Below are 21,070 nucleotides of genomic sequence, written 5' to 3'. Positions count from 1 at the left end.
ATCGTAAGCGTGAGAGTCTTGAGAACACAACATCAAATTATCTCCCTAATAATTATAGCATTTCCGCTATTTATGGGGGTTTCCGAAGGCTTATTTATACACGGAAAGTGCCCGCGGGTAAAAACAAGTCTTCTGTAGTCAAAATGGTAGGCTAAGCAGTGAAAATTTTTGACAGGCAGAAAACCTGGAAAAACCGTGAGGTTTTCGAGGGCACTCGTGAGACCTTGAGATTTGGTCGAAAACCGTGAGCCTCACGAGTAAACCGTGAGCATTGGCAGGTCTGAATTAAATATAGTGTCTGTGTTGTTTGTGAATAGACAGTCTAAGATATTACCATCACGGTGTGTTGATTTGTGTATCAGTTGATTAATGTGCAAGTCTGCTTTAAAAACATTTAAAACACCAGAAGCTGTTTATTGCAATTTCGTGTTGGGGTTGAAGTCTCCATCATTAAGAGGTGTGTGTGGTATGTTAAAATCCCCCAAGGATGTATGTGTCAGGTGTACAATCAGTAATACTATCAATTTTTGATATCATTGCAGAAAGGAGTTCTTGTAATTCAGGTGCTTCAGATTTGTGGTCTGGATTGTTGGGTTGTCTGTAGATAACACAGAGAAGAATATTAAATTTTTTTGACAAAAGCATCAATGCTTCATTTACTCCGTTCGAGAATTCGAAAATGGGCTGGAAGAATGGTGCAATGTCATTACGCACATAAAATGCAACGCCTCCGCTTGCTCTGCCATATTTCGATTTTACTCTGTCTCTGTTTTTCTTAAAAAAATTGTAATTTTCAATCTCAAGTTCTCCTTTTTTGTGATTGTCCGTTAACCAGGTTTCGGTTAAGCCTAAAAACAGTTGTTTTGAGCTGTTTGTAAGATCTTTGAGGTAGGGTACAGATGAAGGTTTTGTTTGTGGGCAAACTCCTTGTATATTGACAAACGAAAACATATTCAGTGTAGGTTTAAAAGTAGTTTTGGTAGTCGGGTCAGCATCAGTAAGGGCAGTCACTGTCCCATTAGATTCCTTGGAAATAATTGTTCTATTGTTGGGTGCTGGGGTGGAAGATGATGTAGGGGATGTTGACGATTGAATGTTTGTTGAGGTTGATGTGATAAATCGTGGTTCCTGAATTGTATTTGTTGGTTTTGGTTGTTGAAACAATTGTTCACAAGAGGGATTATTTCTGTGCGAAAGTTGTCCAGGATTGCGAGAAAATCCTGAGGTTCATCGGTTCATCATTACGATTGTTTTGCTTTTTCTGATGTCCTTTGGTTCCCTTAACATGCGTGAATTTGCAGTCAAGATTAAAGCATTCCCCTCTTGTAATAGATGATGAGCACATCCTCGGATGGAAGCTTTGGCACTTGGTACCTAGGTTGCAGCCTCTTGGTTGTTTGTTGCCATATTTGAGCAATTTTGAACAGGCTTTAGGATGGATAAATTGACAGTCTCGGCCTTTCAGTCCATATTTTCATTTTCCTTTTATGTAAGAGCGACATATTTGATCATTTGTCTTTGATTTGGTCTGAGATCTTGATCCAGGATATTGGGCGTGATCGTTGTTGCTGTTGTTCAAGTTGATTTCATTTGGTGGTCCGCGAGCTGTTTGGTTTATTATGTTGGAAGTATCGTCTTCTGTCATTGGTGCATTGATCTCATCATCCTCATCTACTACACTCCTAGTAGATTTGTGGATTCAGTCGATCTTGGTGTTTTGTTTGGTGGATTCGGTGTGTTATTATCATGGGTGAAAGACACAGTGTTATCTTGGCAGGATTGACATAGGAAGATCATGCCTGGAATTTTGAAAAGTGTATGGCGTATTGCCTCATTATGATCAACTGGGTTCATATCTTTCAAAAGATTCAGGTAGCACTCTCGGTGTACTTCTTGACCACATGATGCACACTGGAGAATGGGTTCATCATTGAGTTTGATAACATAGGACATGTTGCAGATCTGGCATACATCTGGAAAAAAGCTTTTGACTTTGAGGCAGAGCTTTTGGACAAGTTCATTCTTGTTAGCAGATTCAACTTCCTGCTTTGACAGGAAGTTAAGTGTGTCGTGAATTGTGTCTTTTTTGAAACTTTTGGTCAGTGTAGCGATAATGGATTTTGTAGGTTTCTCTGGATTGTACGATTGAAGACAAGATTTGATCTGGGGATCCGGTGCTTGAAGTGATAGTTCTGTTACTATTCGTTTCCAAATCTGTACGTCTTCATTTGGTTCCCTTTCTGGTTCAATTTCGTCCGTTGGGTCGTTGGGCCAGGGTTCCTTATTCGTGAGGTGCTGGGAAATCTCTTGGTACGCCATTGTGCTGCATTGTGTAACGTTTGGACTTTGTTCCTGCAGCGGCACTTGTTAAAATTGTATACTTCATGGTCTTAGTATGCTACAGTTACAAACCTTTTAAAAGCATTAATTCATGAAATTGTTGCTAAAAATGAATTGCAGAGTCACTGCTTTTCTCTGTCCTGTTATCTGTATTTGACAATTGGTGCTCAAGCTCTCTATTATATATTATAAGATTACTTATCTAATCTATCTGGATTGGTTGAAACTTAAAATTATGATGCAAGTGACCTAGATGAACCAATCAGTGCTCAGAAAATTTTTTGATTGTTATAGGTAAGTACGGCATGAAATTACAAAATTTTATTTTTCTTCAACAGTCATAAAAAATTAATTATCCAAGATGAGTGGATTAGTAACAACAGAATGGCTTGAGGAGCAAATGAAATCGCCGGATTGGAAAGAAAAGTATTGTCTGTTAGATTGTACATGGGACTTACCAAAAGCCAAAAGAAATTTCCAAGAAGAGCATAATAATTGTCGTATTCCTGGAGCAAAATTATTTGATTTGAACGAATGTCGCAATAAAGATGCTAAATTGCCCAACACGGTTCCGTCTGAGTTGCATTTTGTAAATCATGTGAAGAAATTCCCTTTGTCCAACGCTAAACACGTGATCTTGTATGATAACAGTGAGCGCTTTGGATTGTTTTCTGCTCCAAGAGTATGGTGGCTTTTCAATGTTTTTGGACACTCCAACGTTTCAATTGTAGATGGTGGATTACCAAAATGGAAAAGAGAAGGGAGAAAAATAGAATCTGGGCCTTATACAGAAGACGAAAACTTTCCAGGTATTCATTATATACTTTAACAAATGAACACTTAACAATAAGAACCGATAATAACAAAAAGGAAAATTTTAACAAGTTTAAGGTCTATCTACACTGTAATTAAATATTGAATTGTTCGAATTTAACTAGCGGGGGAGGAAGGGTCTTAATAATAGCTGGGGAGGGTCTTAATAACAGCGAGGGGGGACGTCTATTCGAGAGACAAGAGTAATTTAGTACCTGTTTTTTTCGTATTTTTAGTCTATGCTTTAATAGGATAAATTTTCACGGATCTTTTTCGCACAATTCATCGCGTGAAATTGCGATGGATCGCTGCCTCAATAAACAGTAAAATGCGATGCATTTAGCCCATAGAATACATTTTACACCCCTGTCTCACAGCCCCGGTGAAACTTTTTTCCCATTTTCTCTCTATTGTTCCTCAGTCGAAAAATCCAATGGGGATAGTTTTGGAGTGCAATTTTTTAAATTGAATTTTGGATGGGGATGAAATCAAAGTAAATTTCAAAGTGGGGCTGAAGTTGTGGGGTATTTTTCCACCGGGGACGAAATTTTGGTCGAATTTTCCTATTGTGCTTGGGTCCCAGCAGGTCTGTGACACAGTGGTGTACATCTGTCTTCTGAAAATTCTTTTTTTTCGTATTAAAGTAATAACAATATTAGGAATGAAAGTATCAATGTTTATAACGATGAATATCCCAAAGATTATAGGATTTGTAGAATGACATCCTTCCAAGAAATAATTTAGGCTTCTCATTCTTGAATGAGCTCTGATTAAACTTATTTTTGTATTGAGAACAATTTTATTAATCCTTACATATCCAATTTCCCTATCATTTATTTTTAGCCATTGAAAACGAATTCAAGGCAGCATACAATGCTGATCTTGTCAAAGATTTATCTTTCATGAAGACGAACTTTGAGCAGAAATGTCCAGTCCAAGTCCTTGATGCAAGACCGAACGGTAGATTCCGTGGTGTGGAACCAGAGCCACGTCCAGACATACCAAGTGGTCATATGCCTTTATCCATCAGCATCCCTTTCTTCACAAATTTTAACATGCAAGAAAAGGTTATGTTTCCTACAGATGAGATTAAATCTAATTTAACAAAAGCAGCAGTGGATTTGAATAAACCAATCGTTTCCAGTTGTGGTTCAGGAATCACAGCTTCGGCACTCTTGTTTTCACTTTTTTTGGTGACTGGTCAACGGTATCCATTGTTTGATGATTCATGGTTTGGTTGGCAGACAAATACACCAAATACACCAGAATGGCAACTAAGAGAGAAAACAGAAAACTAATGGATACTTTACTTCTAAAAAAAGTCTACCGTCGCTCGGGGTAAGATTTAAATACCTGACTAAGATTCCACTTTTCCGAGAATCTTTCTTGAATTGAATTTTTACGAAAAGTGACTTTATACAGACAGCTTTTGCATTTTAAGATATTACTTTCTAACACTCTTATAGTGTCTAAATTATCATTTATATGTTTGCCTTTGTTATATGCAACCGTTAACGACTTTATTTATTTGTTTTTAAAGTTTCTTATATCTTTGGTATTATATCAAGCAGAAAACTGTCCCTGCACCCGTCAAAAGGGTAGTTTTAAAGTTTGTTCCAAAAAGCAGTCAGTCTGCCATTTTAGTCAAAGTCATAGCCCGTACGTTTTTATGCATTACATTGCTCTCGAAGAAATTAGGATATAATGAAAAGAAATAATTAGTTGGAAAAAAATTTTGAGTGGATTTTTTGTTCTCCTGTTATTTATATTCTATTTATTCATGAAGAGAAGACAAAAGTATTCACAATAACTGTTCTGGTTTCAGCTCTTTCACCAAAACTTCTTGCTCGTATAATTTAGTTAGTTTTTTCTTCTGAAATCCCGACACTTTCTGTGAAAAAACACTAAATTTTGCCACAAAAATCCTAGTTTTTATGGCCTACTACTTGTTTGTTTGTTTATTGTGATTTTTGTCCATTTTTATAATGTATTATTTGTAATCAAGCTTTTTTATTTAATGACTAATATTTGTCTCACCAATTAATATAGTTGACGACAATAAATGATATTTAATTTGATTTTCACAAGGTAGCAGTTTTTATTAACATGGGTGAAACCTAGTTTTAGCCTACAAAATGCTATCCCGGACTGTTAAAATGTGTACGCTTTAAGTTGGCTGGAATTTGGATAATAGATTAGAATGTTTTAAATTAGGGAGGTGAATGAAGGCTTGTTTAAAACATAAATGTCTACTCTTTTCCACGCCAGTCTCATGTAGTTTTGGCAGCTTAGGCAAAATGAGTGCCAGGTATCTGTGAGCGCCGGGGGGGGGGGGGGGGGAAGGGACACTCGATTTTTTAATCATATGAGTGCAGTGGTAGAGCGGCCACTGTTCACAAGGTTGTGGGTTCAACCCCAAGCCGGGTCATACCAAAGATGCCCAAAATAGTACTTGATGCCTCTCTGCTTGATGCTCAGTAATTAATAAGAGAAGGATCAAGGGTAAGTGGAACAATCCACGGAGAAAGTGGCGCCCTCCTCTACCTTGGGGTAGATAGCTATCGAAAGAGAAGCCTTCGAGTCGCCTCCTACTGTGGTCGCAGATTTATTACTTATTTACTTATATGAGTGACCCCCCGGGGGGTGCAAGCCGTAAGGGACCCTTTCTAGCACCCTCGAAAGTCCCTCAAAGGGGTAAAAAAACAATTAAAATGTAATCGAGTCTTTGTAAGGATTCTTTTTAACAAATTATGTACATTTGAAAACATAATTAAGAGCACACAATATAATTGAAAAGAATCATCTCAAAAACTTTTGAAAATGAAGATGAAGATGAAAAAATGAAAAAGAAAAATGTTTTTAAGGTATCATTTTTTAATGACAAAATTAGGAATAACATTTTTTACAAATATCATACAATTCACCCATGCAATGAACGCATTCTGCAGCGTTCAGGTCAATACAGGGTTGAGCGCACTCAGCGACAATACCAGCACATTTAAACCAATCAGCGGTGTCACAGTGCGTTCTCTCACATTGGGTATTACAACCCCCGTCACAGTTACAGCAAAAGATGTTACATTTTCCGTTACCACAGCAACCAAAATTATCTTTTCGTTTGCAGCATTCACTTGATATGAATCCGATACCTGAATTAACAACAAAGAGAAATTTATGAAAAGAATGTTTTTGCATTGTTCTGTCCCAAAATGGTTGATTTGCTCTAAATTTCCTGTCTAAATTACATAAAAAACCCACGGGGGTGAAGGGTACGGGTATTTGTCGTCATTAAGGGTGACTTTTTCGATCCCAGTTCCATTAAGGGCAAAAAAATAGATAAAGTGTTAACTTTGAGCTCCTCGAAAATTGTTCAAATTAGTACAAATTAGTCACAATAATAAAAGTCGTAAGAATCAAAACATTTCTTTTTTTAGTCCTGCTAAGGGTCTGAGGGTCGAAATTTGGAGAGCACACACCCGTCAGCTCGCAACCGGGGGGGGAGGGGTACTTAGGCAAAATGGGTGCCGGGTATGTACAAGGCATAAGGGTCCCTTTTCACAACCTCGAAAGTCTTTGTAAGGGTCCAAAATTCACGAAAATCGAAAATTTCTCTCTCAAAGGGTCGTGTTTTTCCAAAGTTTGAATAAAAATCGAGTGCAAATCGACAAAAGTCCTGAGAAAAGACCCTCTAAGGGTCCCAAAAACGCCAGGTCGATTTTCGATTTTTGACCTGTCGCCTTACAAACCTAGTACCCCCCCCCCCCCCCGGGCTCGCCCCCCCCCCCCCCGGGCTCGCAACCCTGGTTATGATATATGATAATCGTAATAATAAAGAAAACATACTTAAAGTGAACACTATTAGTGCAATGAATATATGGTTGTTTAACATTTTCATTTTACGCAACTGCTCCGTATTCAAGTGTGTAGAAAAATATGCTCCAAAATTGAAATGTTTAGACGATTCAAGAGATTTTGGATAATTCTTTCTGAGATATTAGATGTTTTGATTGTACAGTTAACTATATAAAATATAGCTGGGTCAATATTATCCTATTTATCAATTCTACGAGTTCTGCTGTTTTTTTGTAAAAATTCTATGTCAAAGTTGGCGAAAAAAAGTGACCCTGAATGAGACTGAAATTCCAAAATGTCCACTTTTTTCCCAAATTTAGCTTTTCCAGAAAAATTTATATATGAGGGGTGGAGGATTCGACAATTTTCAGTGCTCAGGTAAGTTAAGGCAAGTTCCAAACATATTTTGCGTGACGCACACCGCTTCCCATTTTTCCTTAACTTTGGTATACAGCTCAAAAGAAGGATATTAATGAGAGGATTTTGGAAAGTGCTGGGCCGAAAATTTAGATTAAGCCAACCTCAAGATATCGGCCAAAAACTGATTTTGACGTTAGGAAGTACGTCGAAAAAACACGTAAAAAAGACAAGTTAAATGACGTCGTTTTTTAAAACAGCGATAACTTCGATTCCATTACTACAATTAACACCAAATTTTGCTTATAAGTGCAAAGTTATCGAGTAAAGAAGTTTGAGTTCAGAGACTCTAATTTTTACGTCATAAAGTGCCACGTCACTCTGAAAAAGCCCTTCATCCGCAGCATTTGTATGAAGCATATCCTCTCACTAACTTTTAATGAAAGAACGTATCAATTGTGATAATTAAAAATTTGAAATCTCCGGCAAAAAGAATCATTCCTCTACCGTTTAGTTTGTCCAAATGATTACAGAATTAGTTTTTTTGTAATTAAATTGTAATTAAAAGTATTATCAGCACGTAATTTATTATTGAAGTTAAACGTTATCTAGTATTGTTGTTGGATTCATTTAATAGAAAATGTATATTTTTATGGTCGCATTTGTTTGGATGTTAGGTTGTTGTTTGATATAGCTTGTGACCCATGTGTTTTCACTTGTTAAATATTTGAAGGTGTAAGCATAGTCATTATAAAAACACTGGTCTGGAAGGCTTTTGTGTCTTTTTATTGTTAGAAGATGGAGCTTAGGTGCCAAAATCCATTTATTTTGCAAACTTTTTGATCATGTGATTAGAAATTAGACCAATCCCATGAGGAGATTTTGGTAACGTGATCAAAAAGTATGCAAATTGCAACTTGTCTTTTGTTTGTAACAAAAGAAAATTGAACAAAAAGCTAAAATAATACATTACCAGACCAGGGTTTTTTACAATGACTATGTATGGTGTAAGTCGCTTCATGTGTTTCAGACTCAAGTAGATTGGAGCTTGGAGTGATTTATAATCCGTGTAGCTAATATAGTAAGATCTGCTAAATAATTATCATTTGATAGAAGGGCATTTATCGTGATTTGATAAATGTTTTCCATATGTATGCAATACGTGCGCGTATTTAATCTAGTCATTTCTTTTTCAGTGCCCAAAAACTTTGGTGATGATGGGCTTAAAAGTTAGATTTTTTTTGAATTATTAAAGTGATGCTTCACTCAGGTCCGTTAAGGAGAATATACGTATTTTATGAGAGCATAAGGCTTCGATGGCCAAAATATTAAGAACAAGTTAAGAACATTTTTATGCCTTCGCAGACTTAAAAACAACCAATTTCTTAGGGAAATGGACACAAATAGTCAAACAAGGAGAAAATAGGAACATGTTGAGAACATTTTTAGGCTTAAACTAAAAGTTAAGAACATCCAAGGTCCAGTGTCGTAGGGGAAGTGGTCTGATTTGCCTGTTACTTCTTATTGCCTATTCCTCCAACTCTGAAAAATATATACTATCATTGGCTTAAAAACAGAGAATGCATTTCAATTTGGGCGAACTTCACCTTTAAAAAGTACAAAAATTTCTTATAAGAATACTTTAATGGGATAAATTTTCGCGGGGATTAATTTTCGCGGATTTCGCGGATTTGGGTGTCATCCGCGAAAATAAGTCCCATTGGAAATTTGAAAAAGGCCCATCCGGAAAATTAGTTTCCGCGAAAAATTTGAATTTTTTTTGCAATCCGCGAAATTTCTATTTTTATCGTTTTTTTTTTTTTTCTACATGAGGCAACCCTCGAAAAAGGTCAAATCCTCGATATGCTTGTCAGCAAAAAATCGTTTTCCTCAAAATTTTCTTCACAAATTTACAAACTTGGAAGAGGTATTGGAAAATTTTTTATCTAAAGTGATCGCTTATTGTTAAAAGCTTTTCAATGCAAGAGGGTAATCCAACTGGCTTGAAATTAAACATTTAAAAGGATATGTAAGATTTTTTCCCAAATAGGTTGTGAAAATTTAGCTCCGCACCATGGAAGTTCAAATTCAACTTTTGATAGTTGTAATACATATCTCCTCGCCCTATTCCAAAACACCCTCTTTATACTTATAATAAAAATTATATAAAAAAATTCTTAATTTCTCTGGAAAAATTTTATTTCAATGTTTTGACCCTTTTCAAAAATTTTAATTTGTACCCCAATCCGCGAAGTTAAATCCCCGCGAAAAATCAGGAAATCCCTCATCCGCGAAAATTAATCCCCGTGAAATCTTAAAATTTATCCCATTAAAGTAATACTCTGGATGAGAGTCAAGTATTCTTAAGAACTTGCAAAAATCGAGGTTGAAATATTCTTAGCGTATTCTTACTTTTTTAGACTTGACTTTTATACAAATATGAGAAATGATCAATTTTGAAACTTTGGAGTGTCAACATTGGGAGCTAAAATTTTATCTCTTCCTCAAAGTTTCAATTTAAGTCTAACGAAAAAACCAGTTTTTTTCTGTAGTACAAATGACTGTGTTCTTATCAAAATCTGTGAAACTCGCCCTTAGAGTATTCTTATAATTTGGCCAATTTTCACCCTGATATATTCTTATTAAAAAAACGTGTAACACACATAATTATGACCAGAAATAAAGCGTTCTTGTCCAATCCATATCTTTTTTGACAGATTCTTTTTTTCTTGCATCGCTTCCTTGGGAACATTTCCACAACCCCTTCTCACAGACCCACTGAAAACCCTTCCCACTGGAAAAATCGGCCAAAATATCGTCCCCGGTGGAAAGTTATACTCCAATTTTTGACCCCACTGAAAATAATCAAATAAACCAAACCTCACTGCAAAAGATTATGCTATTTTTACCATCCCCAATGAATTTTCGGCCTTGAAAACAAAGAATTTATATCCCCGGTGCCCGGTCATAAAGAATAAGGGAATATCGATCCCCATAGAGTTTCAGTCCGTTATTTTTACCCCCACTGGCTGAAAAAACTCTACCGGGTCTGTGAGAAGAGGGTGTAATTCCGACCCCTTCTCTTAGCGTCAACTTCAGAATTTCGTTGGGTGCCGCCTCTTAAGAAAGGGGGCTGAAAGTATGCAAATATGGTTATATTTGAATAAATATCAAGTCAGTTCAAGGCGAATAGCAAAATCTTTAAAATACAGAAGCTAGTTTAGCAGCAAGTTTACAAAATTTATTTGTTCAAAATTCTAGGTATAAATAACGCACTCTTCAACGTTTTAGGAAAAAACACAAAGCAACAAATCAACATTTTAATAAACAAAGGAACAATCGGGCAAACGAAGAAACAAATAAATCAGAAAAACGCAGACAAACGAAACAAAAAAATGGAACTAAAACCACTAGAAATCATAACACTTACATTCTATGCAATCATGTCAATCGTCACCATCTTGGCAAACACATCTGTCATCATTGTATTTATCTTCTCAAAAAAATTCAGAACGACATCAAACTATTTTATATTATCTTTAACATTCGCTGATCTATGTATTGGATTAATTACAATCCCAATGAGAGCTATAGAAATTTTACGACCGTCATTCACCGGTAGTGTCGAATATTGTCGTACGGCACATTCGTTTACTTTGCTCAATTTCACAGCGTCGGTTTCGAATCTAATGATTATCGCCGTAGATAGATATATAGCCATTCTTCACCCATACGTATACTATCAAATCAATAAACGTCCAATACGTTATATCGCATCTATGATTATATCAGCTTGGAGTATTGTGATAATGACGACATTTTTACCACTTTACGGGTGGGGCTCTAATGGCCGGACAGGGCCAAGGACCGGATCGTTAGGAATTTGTCGGTTCAGTGAAACAATGGACCAAGATTTTATATTGTTTATTTTAATCAGCATTTTGAGTACGTCATTTTTATTGATTATACCGATGTACGCACATATATTTATAGTGGCACGAAAACATATTAAAAAAGTCCACCCGATACGAACTCTTACCCAGCAGGGCGGTGGCACAGGAGAAATGGGCGTTTCTTCATATATATCATCAGAACAACAAGGGCGTGATGGTGGCGGCGGTAATGGAAGGGCGCACCAGAAACGCTTTCAAATGTCTTTTAAATCCACTAAGACAATGTTTCTAGTTGTACTCATTTTCATGATAAGTTGGTTAGCATTTGTGATAAGTACTTTAATGTTTATCATATGTAAAACGTGCGCTAATGATGCAGTAGTCCTGATTGCAACCATTGTGATTTATTTTGGAAGTTGTTTAAACCCATTCGTGTATTTCATACGGTTGAATGTTTTTCACCAAGAGATGAGGAAGCTTTTGAAGAAGATGAAATGTCGCTGTGTCTGTAATAATATGAGTTAGTTTATACTTTTTTTTTAAACTGAAAGATAAAAAACATGGAAAGTGAGATATCCGCCTAGTTCATAGTTGAATGTGTTCTATAACCTGTGAAAATCGGGAATGATAATTTTAAACCCAAAAATTTCAGTAGAAAACATATCATATACGGATCTAACTTTTTTGTAAGGGAGTTCGCGTGAATGCGTGAAAATAGAAAAGAAATGCGTGAATGAGTGAATTTGAATGCGTGAATCTGCACTATTTTTTGCGTGAATACGTGGACTTTCTCTTTATGCGCTGATTATGTAGAAATTTCCCAATTTTCAAATGTTTCCTCAATTTTTTCCCGAAATTGTTTCCGATTTTATGAAAAATCACGTTTGCGTGAAACTGGAGAAAAAATTGCGGGAATGTATAAATGGAGGGTCCGCTTGGGGGGGGGGAGCGGCCTATCATAACCTATAACAGTAAAACTTAGCAATAGTTTCATAAAAGAGGAGCCTAGAACTTTGAAATGTTTGAAAAGAGAAAGATAGGTTTCTACTTTAAAATCAACAGAATCGATTTTATTATTAGTCACTTTTAAAATTAATTTATTACAATTTCTCTATAACAAAAAAAAACATCAAACATAAATGATCAAAAATATACACAAAAGAAAACACATTTTAAAATTCGTTAAAATATTTCAAAATAATTCGTAGTCAAAAAATAAACAGATAAATCAATTTAATGGATATTGGTAATCACATCATTTAAAATGATTAATTTCAAATTAGAAATACTGAGCAGGGCTGCCATCACATCAAAAAAATAAACTTTAATAAATTTTACTCCCTATTTATACCTTATTAGGGTACTCTTAGGTTCCATATAAACGCCCCCCCCCCCCGCTTGTTAATTTTTCGATAATTTCCCAAGCCCCCCGGACCTTATTAGGACCCTACCCGTTTATTTTTTTAAAGAATTTTTTCAGCTTTCAAAGAGAAGGTCCCTTATTCTGCTCTAAATATTATGGTCGTAAAATTAGCCCCCCCCCCGTTTATTTGGAACCTAAGAGTATTTAAAGGTACGATTTCTAGCTCACTCCTCCCGTAAATTACGTGACATTCCAATAGAATTTCAGCAATTGACCAATGAAATGCTTCGCGGGTTTTTGAAAACAATAACTGCAATATTTTTTGCGATATTCACTTTTTTTTTGCTTGGAAGAGCTTAAAGCACGACATTTAGCCATTCGCGCTTTATAAATCTATAATTTATTTAAGATCAAATTAACTTGAAAACCGAACCTAACAAACAGACAATATTACTACTGTTACAATGTACAAAAAAGTTAATAAAAAAGATCTCTAAACATATTCTTTTTTACATTAAAATAAATTGTAAAATGTATAACAAAATACCCATAATCCCACCCCAGAAACTGTCTTAGAAAAATTAAATAGAGAAAGAATTTTTTGAAGAACTATATTCGTTTTTCGTATAACAACAAACTATAAAAGAACATAAGGCTTCGATGGCCAAAATGTTAAGAACAAGTTAAGAACATTTTAAGGCTTCGCAGGATTTTACGGACTCTAAAACACACAGTTTCTTAAGAAATGGACAAAAATGCCAAAAAAAGGGTGAAAATAAGAACATGTTAAGAATATTTTAGGCTTAAGACTCAAAAAGTTAAGAACATCAGAAGGCTTCAAAACTTTTTTTATAAAAAAAACGTACAGTTCCACAAACATGAGGCTGGATAGACTTTGTGCAGTACCAGTCTAATTCTAAAAATAAAACTATTTCATCAAAGGAAGAAATTTAGGTGGGAAGAAAATTTGGCGGATTTGTCTGAAAGTACCCGCCAAATTAAATTCCCGCAATTTTTTTTTCTTTTTATGTCCGATTTCTCCCAATTTTCCCCCGATATCAATGTTTTCACCCTGACTTTGGATTAAAAAATCCGTCATCCGCCAAATTAAATTTTCGCAAAAATTAGCTTTTTCCCTGATCTGCATGATTAAATTTCCGCCAAAATTTCTTCCCTTAAACTATTTCATTAATTTAATTAAGTGCAATATATTATAAAAATCATTTTTGTAAGTTTTTTTGAAACTGTCAACTAAACTGCCAAACGTGCTGACTACAACTACAACAAAATTGCCTTTTCTCAAAAAATAATTTCACAAAAAAAAAACTTTGTTATCGATATTATAATTATTTCAGATCAATAACTAGAAAAGAAAAAAATTTAAGGATTATTTTTTTAGGTATCTGAGATTGGACCAACAGAAACACCCTCTTGAAAAAATAATGAAAAAAGGTTGACGATTTTTGGCTAGTCTAATCCAAGTAAACGATATCTTTTCAAACCACAGATATCTTATATAAAACATTAGATAGAGCTACTGTGTATTTCCCAAGCAACGGCAGGTAAAGCAAAATTATCCGTCATATTTGCTGAAAATAGACCACAGTTAAAACCTTTGTTTTCACAATTAAAGTTTTAAGTAAGCCCCGGTGAAGACATCGTCAACTCTCTGATGATGTCATCTTACCGTGCAGGGTCGTCCAATGTCATTCCCCTGGTATTCGACAAAGGTGCAGGGTAGATAGATAAAAAGGCACTTATGTGAACGATGTGTACATGTGTGAAAAATAAAATATTTCAATAAAACATGTTCAACAAAAATTAAATTCATTTATCATTGACTAAACGTATCGAGTAGGATCAAATTGGATCAAATAGTATAAAAAAACAAGAAACTGACAATATGGATCATAATATACCTTCCATCCATTCATCCACACTGACAGAAGAACAATAAAGTGAAGGGATGTCACCTGACTTGACCAGGGCTACCAATCGTCTTCACTCCATCTTGTGTTCGAACCTGTATCACTGTGTCCAAATCAAAACTATTTCCAACTAAAAAGAAAACAACAAAAATGGTCAAATCAAATCATAGTCATTATAAAAACACTGGTCTGGCAATGTAATTGTTTTAGCTTTTTGAACAACAAATGCAAAAAAAGTCGTAAAAGTTAATTACATACGTTTGAAAACATATTCAGAAATACGTTTTGGTGTTTCAGGGTCGTCTTTTTCAATTGATGACAAAACTAAAGTAAGAAGAAGAGAAAATAGAGACACACACAAGGATCAAATCACTGACCTTTATATACCCTGGACCAAGTTTCTCAATCCTGGCAAAGAAAAATCTTTGATCGGAGTTTTTTTTTAAGTGGTACCCTAATGGCGGCACTACTCAATAGCAGTGTAAATGCATCGGGAGCGCTAGGTCTACTTTCCCTTGAATATATTTGGTGAAATAGCGCCGTTAGACGTAAATTTTTAACATTGCAATGGCTTCTTCTCGGGTACCAATTCCAAAAAACTCCAATCAAAGATGGCGGATATAGCTTGGTCCAGGAATATATAAAGGTCAGTGGATCAAATGCGTAAACAAAACGATTCTTGAAGTCTCCCCCCCCCCCTGCACCAAAGTTTTAGCTTGGTTTTGGCGTTTGAAACTCATCCCCAGATCCCGAAAATCTTAAGTTTGATTAAAACTTTTTGTTGAATAATATTGAAAAATGATGACGCAGTAAAAAACTAATTTTGACCTCACTGCGATTTGCTATCAAAACCAAAAGAACAAATTAAAGGGACATAAAAGTAGTAAAATGTAAACATTGCCCGAACCACGTGTCCAAAACAAACTTGTAAAACAATTGAAACAATCAAAATCAGCCATATTTGTTTTTATTTTTTATTTTGACATGTGACATTTGGTTTGATTTTGTATCCCGCTGCATACGGTTTGTTTACTAATTTCGTTAGTACTTTGATATGTCCCTTTAAGCCAAGCTTTTAAAATTCATATTTGGGCAAGGAGAATCAAAGTTGACTTGTCAACACCCAACTTAACCAAGTTAGAGTTCGAGTTCCTAAGAATTTTGGGCACAGTACGAACCGTTAAAAAATAACTGGCTCTTTGAACTGAAATTTGGTGCTCCTAAAAGAAAACAGAAATCTATCTTTAAAAAAAATACATGAAAATCGGTTGGGTACTTACCATCTGTAATGAGAGTCAGTTCGCTAGTAGAAAGCCCATCTTCGTATTGTATGTACGGTATCGTCCATTCAAGACACTTTAATTAATAGGAAAAAGACTCAATATATAAAGACAATGGGCTCTTCCAGAAAATTGTTGTACATGGGGGGTGGGGGATATACTGGATATTTCGTCCAGGGGTAGTGAAAAATCTGCAAAATTTGCCTTGTTTTAGGGTCAAACTTGCTCTGATTAGGGGTGATTTTGAATGTCTGGGGGTCAAAATTCACAATTCGGGGAGTAAATTTCCAAAAACTGTTATATTCGCAACCCCCATATTCAATTTTTTTCTGGAAGAGTCGAATACTTGAAAATGAAGAATTGAAAATTAGATTGTCTGTCAGTCAGCTTGACGAGGGCAAACCGTTCGGTTAATTTAGAACAAGTTGACTATGTTATCAGCAAAGCAATATTCTAACCTTAAAATGGCGCCGATCTTATCAATTCAATTTTTAAACTCAAGCAGAATCTCGCATCAATACAACGACGTCCCCTATTCTCGAACAATATTTTTAGATTTTAAATTCGCAGATTTTAAATTCGCAGATTTTAAATTCGCAGATTTTGGTCCTATTTTTCATTTAGTTGGCGTTTGCGTTGATTCTTCTAAAATCTGACCGATAAGATTGGCGTGTGATATTGATAAAGGCCCTTTATGGCTCAAACTTTTTGAAATAATTCATGCTAGTGGAGTCTCTTTAATTCGAACTTCTATATGTAATTCAAATGTCTCCTTAAATGGGACAAGTTTTATGGTTCCTTCAGTTTTAGCAATGCCTTATAAACATTACTACATAACTTGAAATTTTTTAAATTCGAGCAAATGTTAGTTTCCCGAGCGTGTTCGAGTTACGGAGACTCCACTACTGTTTAATAAATAATTTGAAGCATCATTCTTAAAGTCATAACATTTCATAAATACCCTCGTGCTGACGTCGTCATTTCCTTTGAAAAACCCATAGCCTTTCTTTTTCTTCTTTGCCTCGTTTATTTTTCGCTCTACAGCAAGATGTGTTGAAATGAACCTATTTTTGACTTCCTGTTGCCTCACTAATTGGTCTCGATAGTCCAGCTCCGATAATAAGAGTTCCGAATAAATTTTTGCCTCGATCTCAAGCTCGTTAACAATTGATCGTAAATCTTCAACATTTTTGGATGACAATTCTATGAATTGGGAAATAGATAAAACTATTATAAGAATTATCATGAAAAAGGTTTAATGGATAAATAAGTAGGGTTAACTTCATAAAAATTAATTCTAAAAAAAGGAAAGGGGTTTACACACATATATATAAAACCCGAAGGTCTAGATGGCGTGCTTTGGCTGAAAAGTGTGTCGTGGTTCGGTAGGAAATCAGTCCGATTAGTTACGGATGTTCTTATAAAAAAACGTGTACAGAGGTTTTGACGTTTTGCATTTTCACTGGGAAAGAAATTATTAGAGGTCTTACCTATCATCGATTTCTTCATTTCTGCTTCTTCTATTAAACTTTTCTGTGACGTCACAAAGCATTCCGATTGTGTTTTATTTGAAGTCTCGCTTAATTTCCTTGGTGATTCTAAAATCTCAGTAATCTCTTTAGGTGGGGGAGAACCAGGTTTTATAGAATGTCCGTTTGTCAAGGAAAGATTTTTTGGTGGAGGTAGCCGTTTAGTAGAGTTAACCCTGTCTTTCGGGCTGTTTCCATACATGGAATGAAAATCAAAATGATTCCTATAAATCCCAATGTCTGCTCTTTCAATTTTGATCAACCAATCTTCTTTTAGCTAGAAAAGAGAAAATGTAAGACTTTACTTCTGTGATATACAGTTATGATGAACATAACGATTATATGAGCTTTACGTATCTTTCAAACAAAGGAAATTCCTTTTCTCAAAGGTTTAAATACAAGAATGTCCTAAAAGGCCCTAAGAATGGTCATTTCCAACCAAATTAATAAAGGAAAAGAAGAACACAATAATATCTCTGTAATATTATTCACTGATTGATTCATGATTAACAAGTACACAAGCAGGTTTTAATAGTTTTCACCATCTATGATATTTCTGCTATATATTTAGTTGCCTCTTTAAGAGCTGTTTCAAATGAAGAACTTAGTTTTCCGTACCAATCATCTCAAGTCATTCTCAGAAATTTGTTTCAGCGTTAATCTAAAGTTACTGCGGTTCGTCCCCGAAAAAACAATAAAGTCAAAGCAGGGCTTTATTTTGATTGTCAGAAGACGTAAATCTTTAAAACTGACAATTTCATGATGTCTAGAACAACCATATTCAGTTAGTCTGAATCGCAGACCTCCATAGGTATATTTCCTTATATTCACGATATGCAGGTTTGCAATGTCTTCCAAGGACCCAAACGCAGATTGGTTGAAAGTGACGTACAATCAATCAATGCGTAACTTTTAACCAATCAGCTGTTGGGTCCGTGGAAGACATTACAAACCTGCATATCATGAATATATTTGTATAAGAAGAAACTCTTTTCGCTAGAGGATGACCAAAAGCCTAATTTATGCAGTGAAATCAAAAGTTATATATGGATGTAGTGGATGAATTCGATACGTTTACCATAATAAGTTGGGGAAAAAAGAGAACAACATTTTGTTTCAAATTGAAGCAAAAGCTTTTCGGTCTTATGCCATCACCAGTGCTATAGATAGACGTTAGATAAATGCTGTGGACGTTAGATACTTCTGTTTGACGAATATTTAAAAACATGGATGTTATAACACCTACCTTAGTTTCATCTAATGCTTGTTTGATAAATTCAAGTTTATTTTTGTAAAATTGCAAACTTTTCGCCTTGACAGGACCAATTTTGTCAAATTCTTCTTGCATTTGCCGACACAAACATGACTCTTTGAAACTGTGAACAGTAAGAAAAATATAACTTTTATAATAAGGGATGTACCCAATAATTTCGAATAATTTAGACATCCCCTCCCTCCTACTCTGTACCAGACAGTACCAGAGTGTATCTCACGTTCTTCGCTTCTACGGCAATGAATTTTGGAATTAGATGTAGATACTGGTTCTGTGTACATACAACCTCCCTCCTTGTACGCATAGTTGACATCATTCAAACCCCCTCCCCCCTTCACCGTGTATGTGCTTATGGATGGCCCTTTAAGCAAATTATGTAGGAAAATGCAAAGAGCTTTGAAGAGACAAAGTATCAATAAAACAAACAACCGTAGGTATAATCTATTTTTATATAATGGAATTTTTTTCAATAACAATCACAATGCTCAAATTTCTTAATTTGTATTCAGAAATATTTTAGTTACGTTGAGCCTCAAATATTTTGTTCAATCATTTTCTTTCGTTAGAAGTTTTTCAGTTTTTTTGATAAATTTACCTTTTCTTCTGATTTTTCAACATTTGAGAAAGTACTTGAAGTTGAAGTGATATAAAAAGTGAGCAGGAGTTCCTTGCTTTTTTAAAAATTTAAGCATCACTCGAAATTTTCAAGGCTTTAAAATGGAAAATGTTGAAGAATTATGAGGCTCATCTCGATTTATGTGATTCTTATTAAAAAACTATGCGTTTTTATTCACTTTATTTCTAAAATATATTATTATTACCTTGTCTCCAGCAGTGTAGGTTCAGAATTTCCTTCCAAGGAATCATCGTATTCAAAACTTTCTCTTAAAATAGTCCTTGATTTTTGATGTTCGGGCAAATTGGTTTTCTCAAAGCTTTGAAAATCAGCAACAAAAGTGTTATCTTCAAATCCACTGAACGTATCAGAAGTGTTAGCAAAATTTTGAAAAACACCATTAATATCATTCCCAAATGCTTGAAATTTCAATGAAGAATTGGTACTTGAAGTTTCATTTTTATTTATAGTGTTATTAGTGTTTGTATTTGTATTGAATTCTTGAAAGCCAACAGCCCAATCATCATCTGAATCTTTGGTACCAGTACATTTATCAACATTTTCCTCCAAGTCTTTTACATTATTTACATTATTATCTGATTTGAATTCTTCAAAGCCAGTGGCCCAATCATCAACCTCACTTGTCGTGTCAGAAAACCCATTCAGTTGCATATTGGCAGTATCACTATCAGTGACTAGTTTTTCTTTATTTGGCGCTATTAACTCTTTGTTATCTGGATATTCATTTACGGAAAATGATCCAAAATCAGCGAAATTATTGTCCATTCCTGAGAGATTTGTTGCAAAACTTTCCACGATACAAAGAGACATGTATCGGAATGAATTATAATGTGGGCCAAAAGAATATCTAATTTTTTTCTCCAATAGCATTAATTGAAATTAGTACATATTGTTCATATTTCTTTGCGAATCTCCTATAAAGAAACAATACAATTAGCAAATTTATGATTGTGATGATGATAGAAATTACTTACAGTGTTGCAAAAGCATTTACATATCTATAGAATGCTTTTTTCGTTTTTCGGACAAAGGACGTTCAGTTACTAGACATAATCAGTTAGAAAGTACTTTTTGAAGCTAACAATTCTATACCACCACCCTTTGAATTTACGGTAGTTAATCAATGTTCCAGACTCTAACACTCTATGATAACTTTTTCCAATTGATGACCAATAGATAACCAATTGATGGATTGGATATCGATCAATTCTGATAATCGATTGACACTCATAATCAGGATTTTAAGGGAGACTTGATTGCCTATTGATTGATCGATTATTAATCAATTTGACTCTTAAGAAGATGATCACTACCAATATCCAATAGATGAAAAACCCAATTGATGCTCAATCGATACTCAAGATTTTATAAATAATCTCAATTATCTATCAATATCAGAACCATTTGATATCCAATCAATTGATTGGTTTTATCGATTAGTCATTGATTGAAGTTATCGATTGTACAGTATATGGCCCCCAAAACGGAGACGGCCCCCAAAACGGAGGTTGTCATTAAAATGAGGATTCTGACTTGTAGATTTATCAGAATTAAACGATTTTTGTTTATTTAGAAAGAATAATGGTTATACTAAAAAATGAGCATGTTTTTGATGGTTTGAGACAGATTCAAAATAACATATTTGCGTATGAAGGAGATATTTTAACACCAAAATTAGATAAAAATTGCATATAACTCACTCTAGCTCCTTGGATATTGAAAATAAGTTATGAAAGTGGGGTATAGGAAACTTTCTACACCTAATGCCGTTCAGAAAATGCAAATACATCTGTGACTTTAGAGGA

The 21,070-nt window shown here is 34.9% G+C and overlaps 3 protein-coding genes and 1 long non-coding RNA gene across 4 annotated transcripts; 2 read left to right on the top strand and 2 right to left on the bottom strand.

The window, feature by feature from the left end:
* Positions 1-2,644: 2,644 nt before the first annotated feature.
* On the top strand, positions 2,645-4,591 carry LOC136822263 (3-mercaptopyruvate sulfurtransferase-like). The gene is made up of 2 exons (XM_067078501.1): positions 2,645-3,149; positions 3,997-4,591. Exons 1-2 carry the CDS (start codon positions 2,702-2,704, stop codon positions 4,449-4,451), a joined length of 903 nt encoding a protein of 300 aa, XP_066934602.1. The 5' UTR covers positions 2,645-2,701; the 3' UTR covers positions 4,452-4,591.
* Positions 4,592-6,007: 1,416 nt separating this feature from the next.
* Positions 6,008-7,155, bottom strand: LOC136822265 (uncharacterized). The gene is made up of 2 exons (XR_010848878.1): positions 6,997-7,155; positions 6,008-6,302 (listed from the first exon to the last, which is right to left on the bottom strand). It is a non-coding gene; the product is annotated as an uncharacterized lncRNA (long non-coding RNA).
* Positions 7,156-10,793: 3,638 nt separating this feature from the next.
* Positions 10,794-11,780, top strand: LOC136822288 (5-hydroxytryptamine receptor 6-like). The gene has a single exon (XM_067078528.1). It carries the CDS (start codon positions 10,806-10,808, stop codon positions 11,778-11,780), a length of 975 nt encoding a protein of 324 aa, XP_066934629.1. The 5' UTR covers positions 10,794-10,805.
* Positions 11,781-14,372: 2,592 nt separating this feature from the next.
* Positions 14,373-20,088, bottom strand: LOC136822261 (uncharacterized). The gene is made up of 7 exons (XM_067078500.1): positions 19,450-20,088; positions 18,602-18,731; positions 17,317-17,632; positions 16,788-17,029; positions 15,827-15,902; positions 14,805-14,870; positions 14,373-14,676 (listed from the first exon to the last, which is right to left on the bottom strand). Exons 1-7 carry the CDS (start codon positions 20,073-20,075, stop codon positions 14,588-14,590), a joined length of 1,545 nt encoding a protein of 514 aa, XP_066934601.1. The 5' UTR covers positions 20,076-20,088; the 3' UTR covers positions 14,373-14,587.
* Positions 20,089-21,070: the final 982 nt, after the last annotated feature.

This window comes from Clytia hemisphaerica, unplaced genomic scaffold (assembly GCF_902728285.1).
Source record: "Clytia hemisphaerica strain Z4C2 unplaced genomic scaffold, Clytia hemisphaerica genome assembly, whole genome shotgun sequence".
Taxonomy (NCBI): Eukaryota; Metazoa; Cnidaria; class Hydrozoa; order Leptothecata; family Clytiidae; genus Clytia; species Clytia hemisphaerica.
Note: the sequence above shows the minus strand (reverse complement) of the source record. Positions and strands in the feature narration are given on the sequence as shown.

Bases quoted from the DNA above. Each gene is read 5' to 3' on its own strand.
- LOC136822263 (XM_067078501.1), top strand. From the start codon at position 2,702: ATGAGTGGATTAGTAACAACAGAATGGCTTGAGGAGCAAATGAAATCG. The intron at 3,150-3,996 runs GTATTCATTATA...ATTTATTTTTAG, and splicing joins AGAAGACGAAAACTTTCCAG to CCATTGAAAACGAATTCAAG.
- LOC136822288 (XM_067078528.1), top strand. From the start codon at position 10,806: ATGTCAATCGTCACCATCTTGGCAAACACATCTGTCATCATTGTATTT.
- LOC136822261 (XM_067078500.1), bottom strand. From the start codon at position 20,075: ATGTCTCTTTGTATCGTGGAAAGTTTTGCAACAAATCTCTCAGGAATG. The intron at 15,903-16,787 runs GTATTTATGAAA...TATTAATTAAAG, and splicing joins ATGACGACGTCAGCACGAGG to TGTCTTGAATGGACGATACC. The intron at 14,677-14,804 runs GTATGTAATTAA...TTTTCTTTTTAG, and splicing joins TTCTGAATATGTTTTCAAAC to TTGGAAATAGTTTTGATTTG.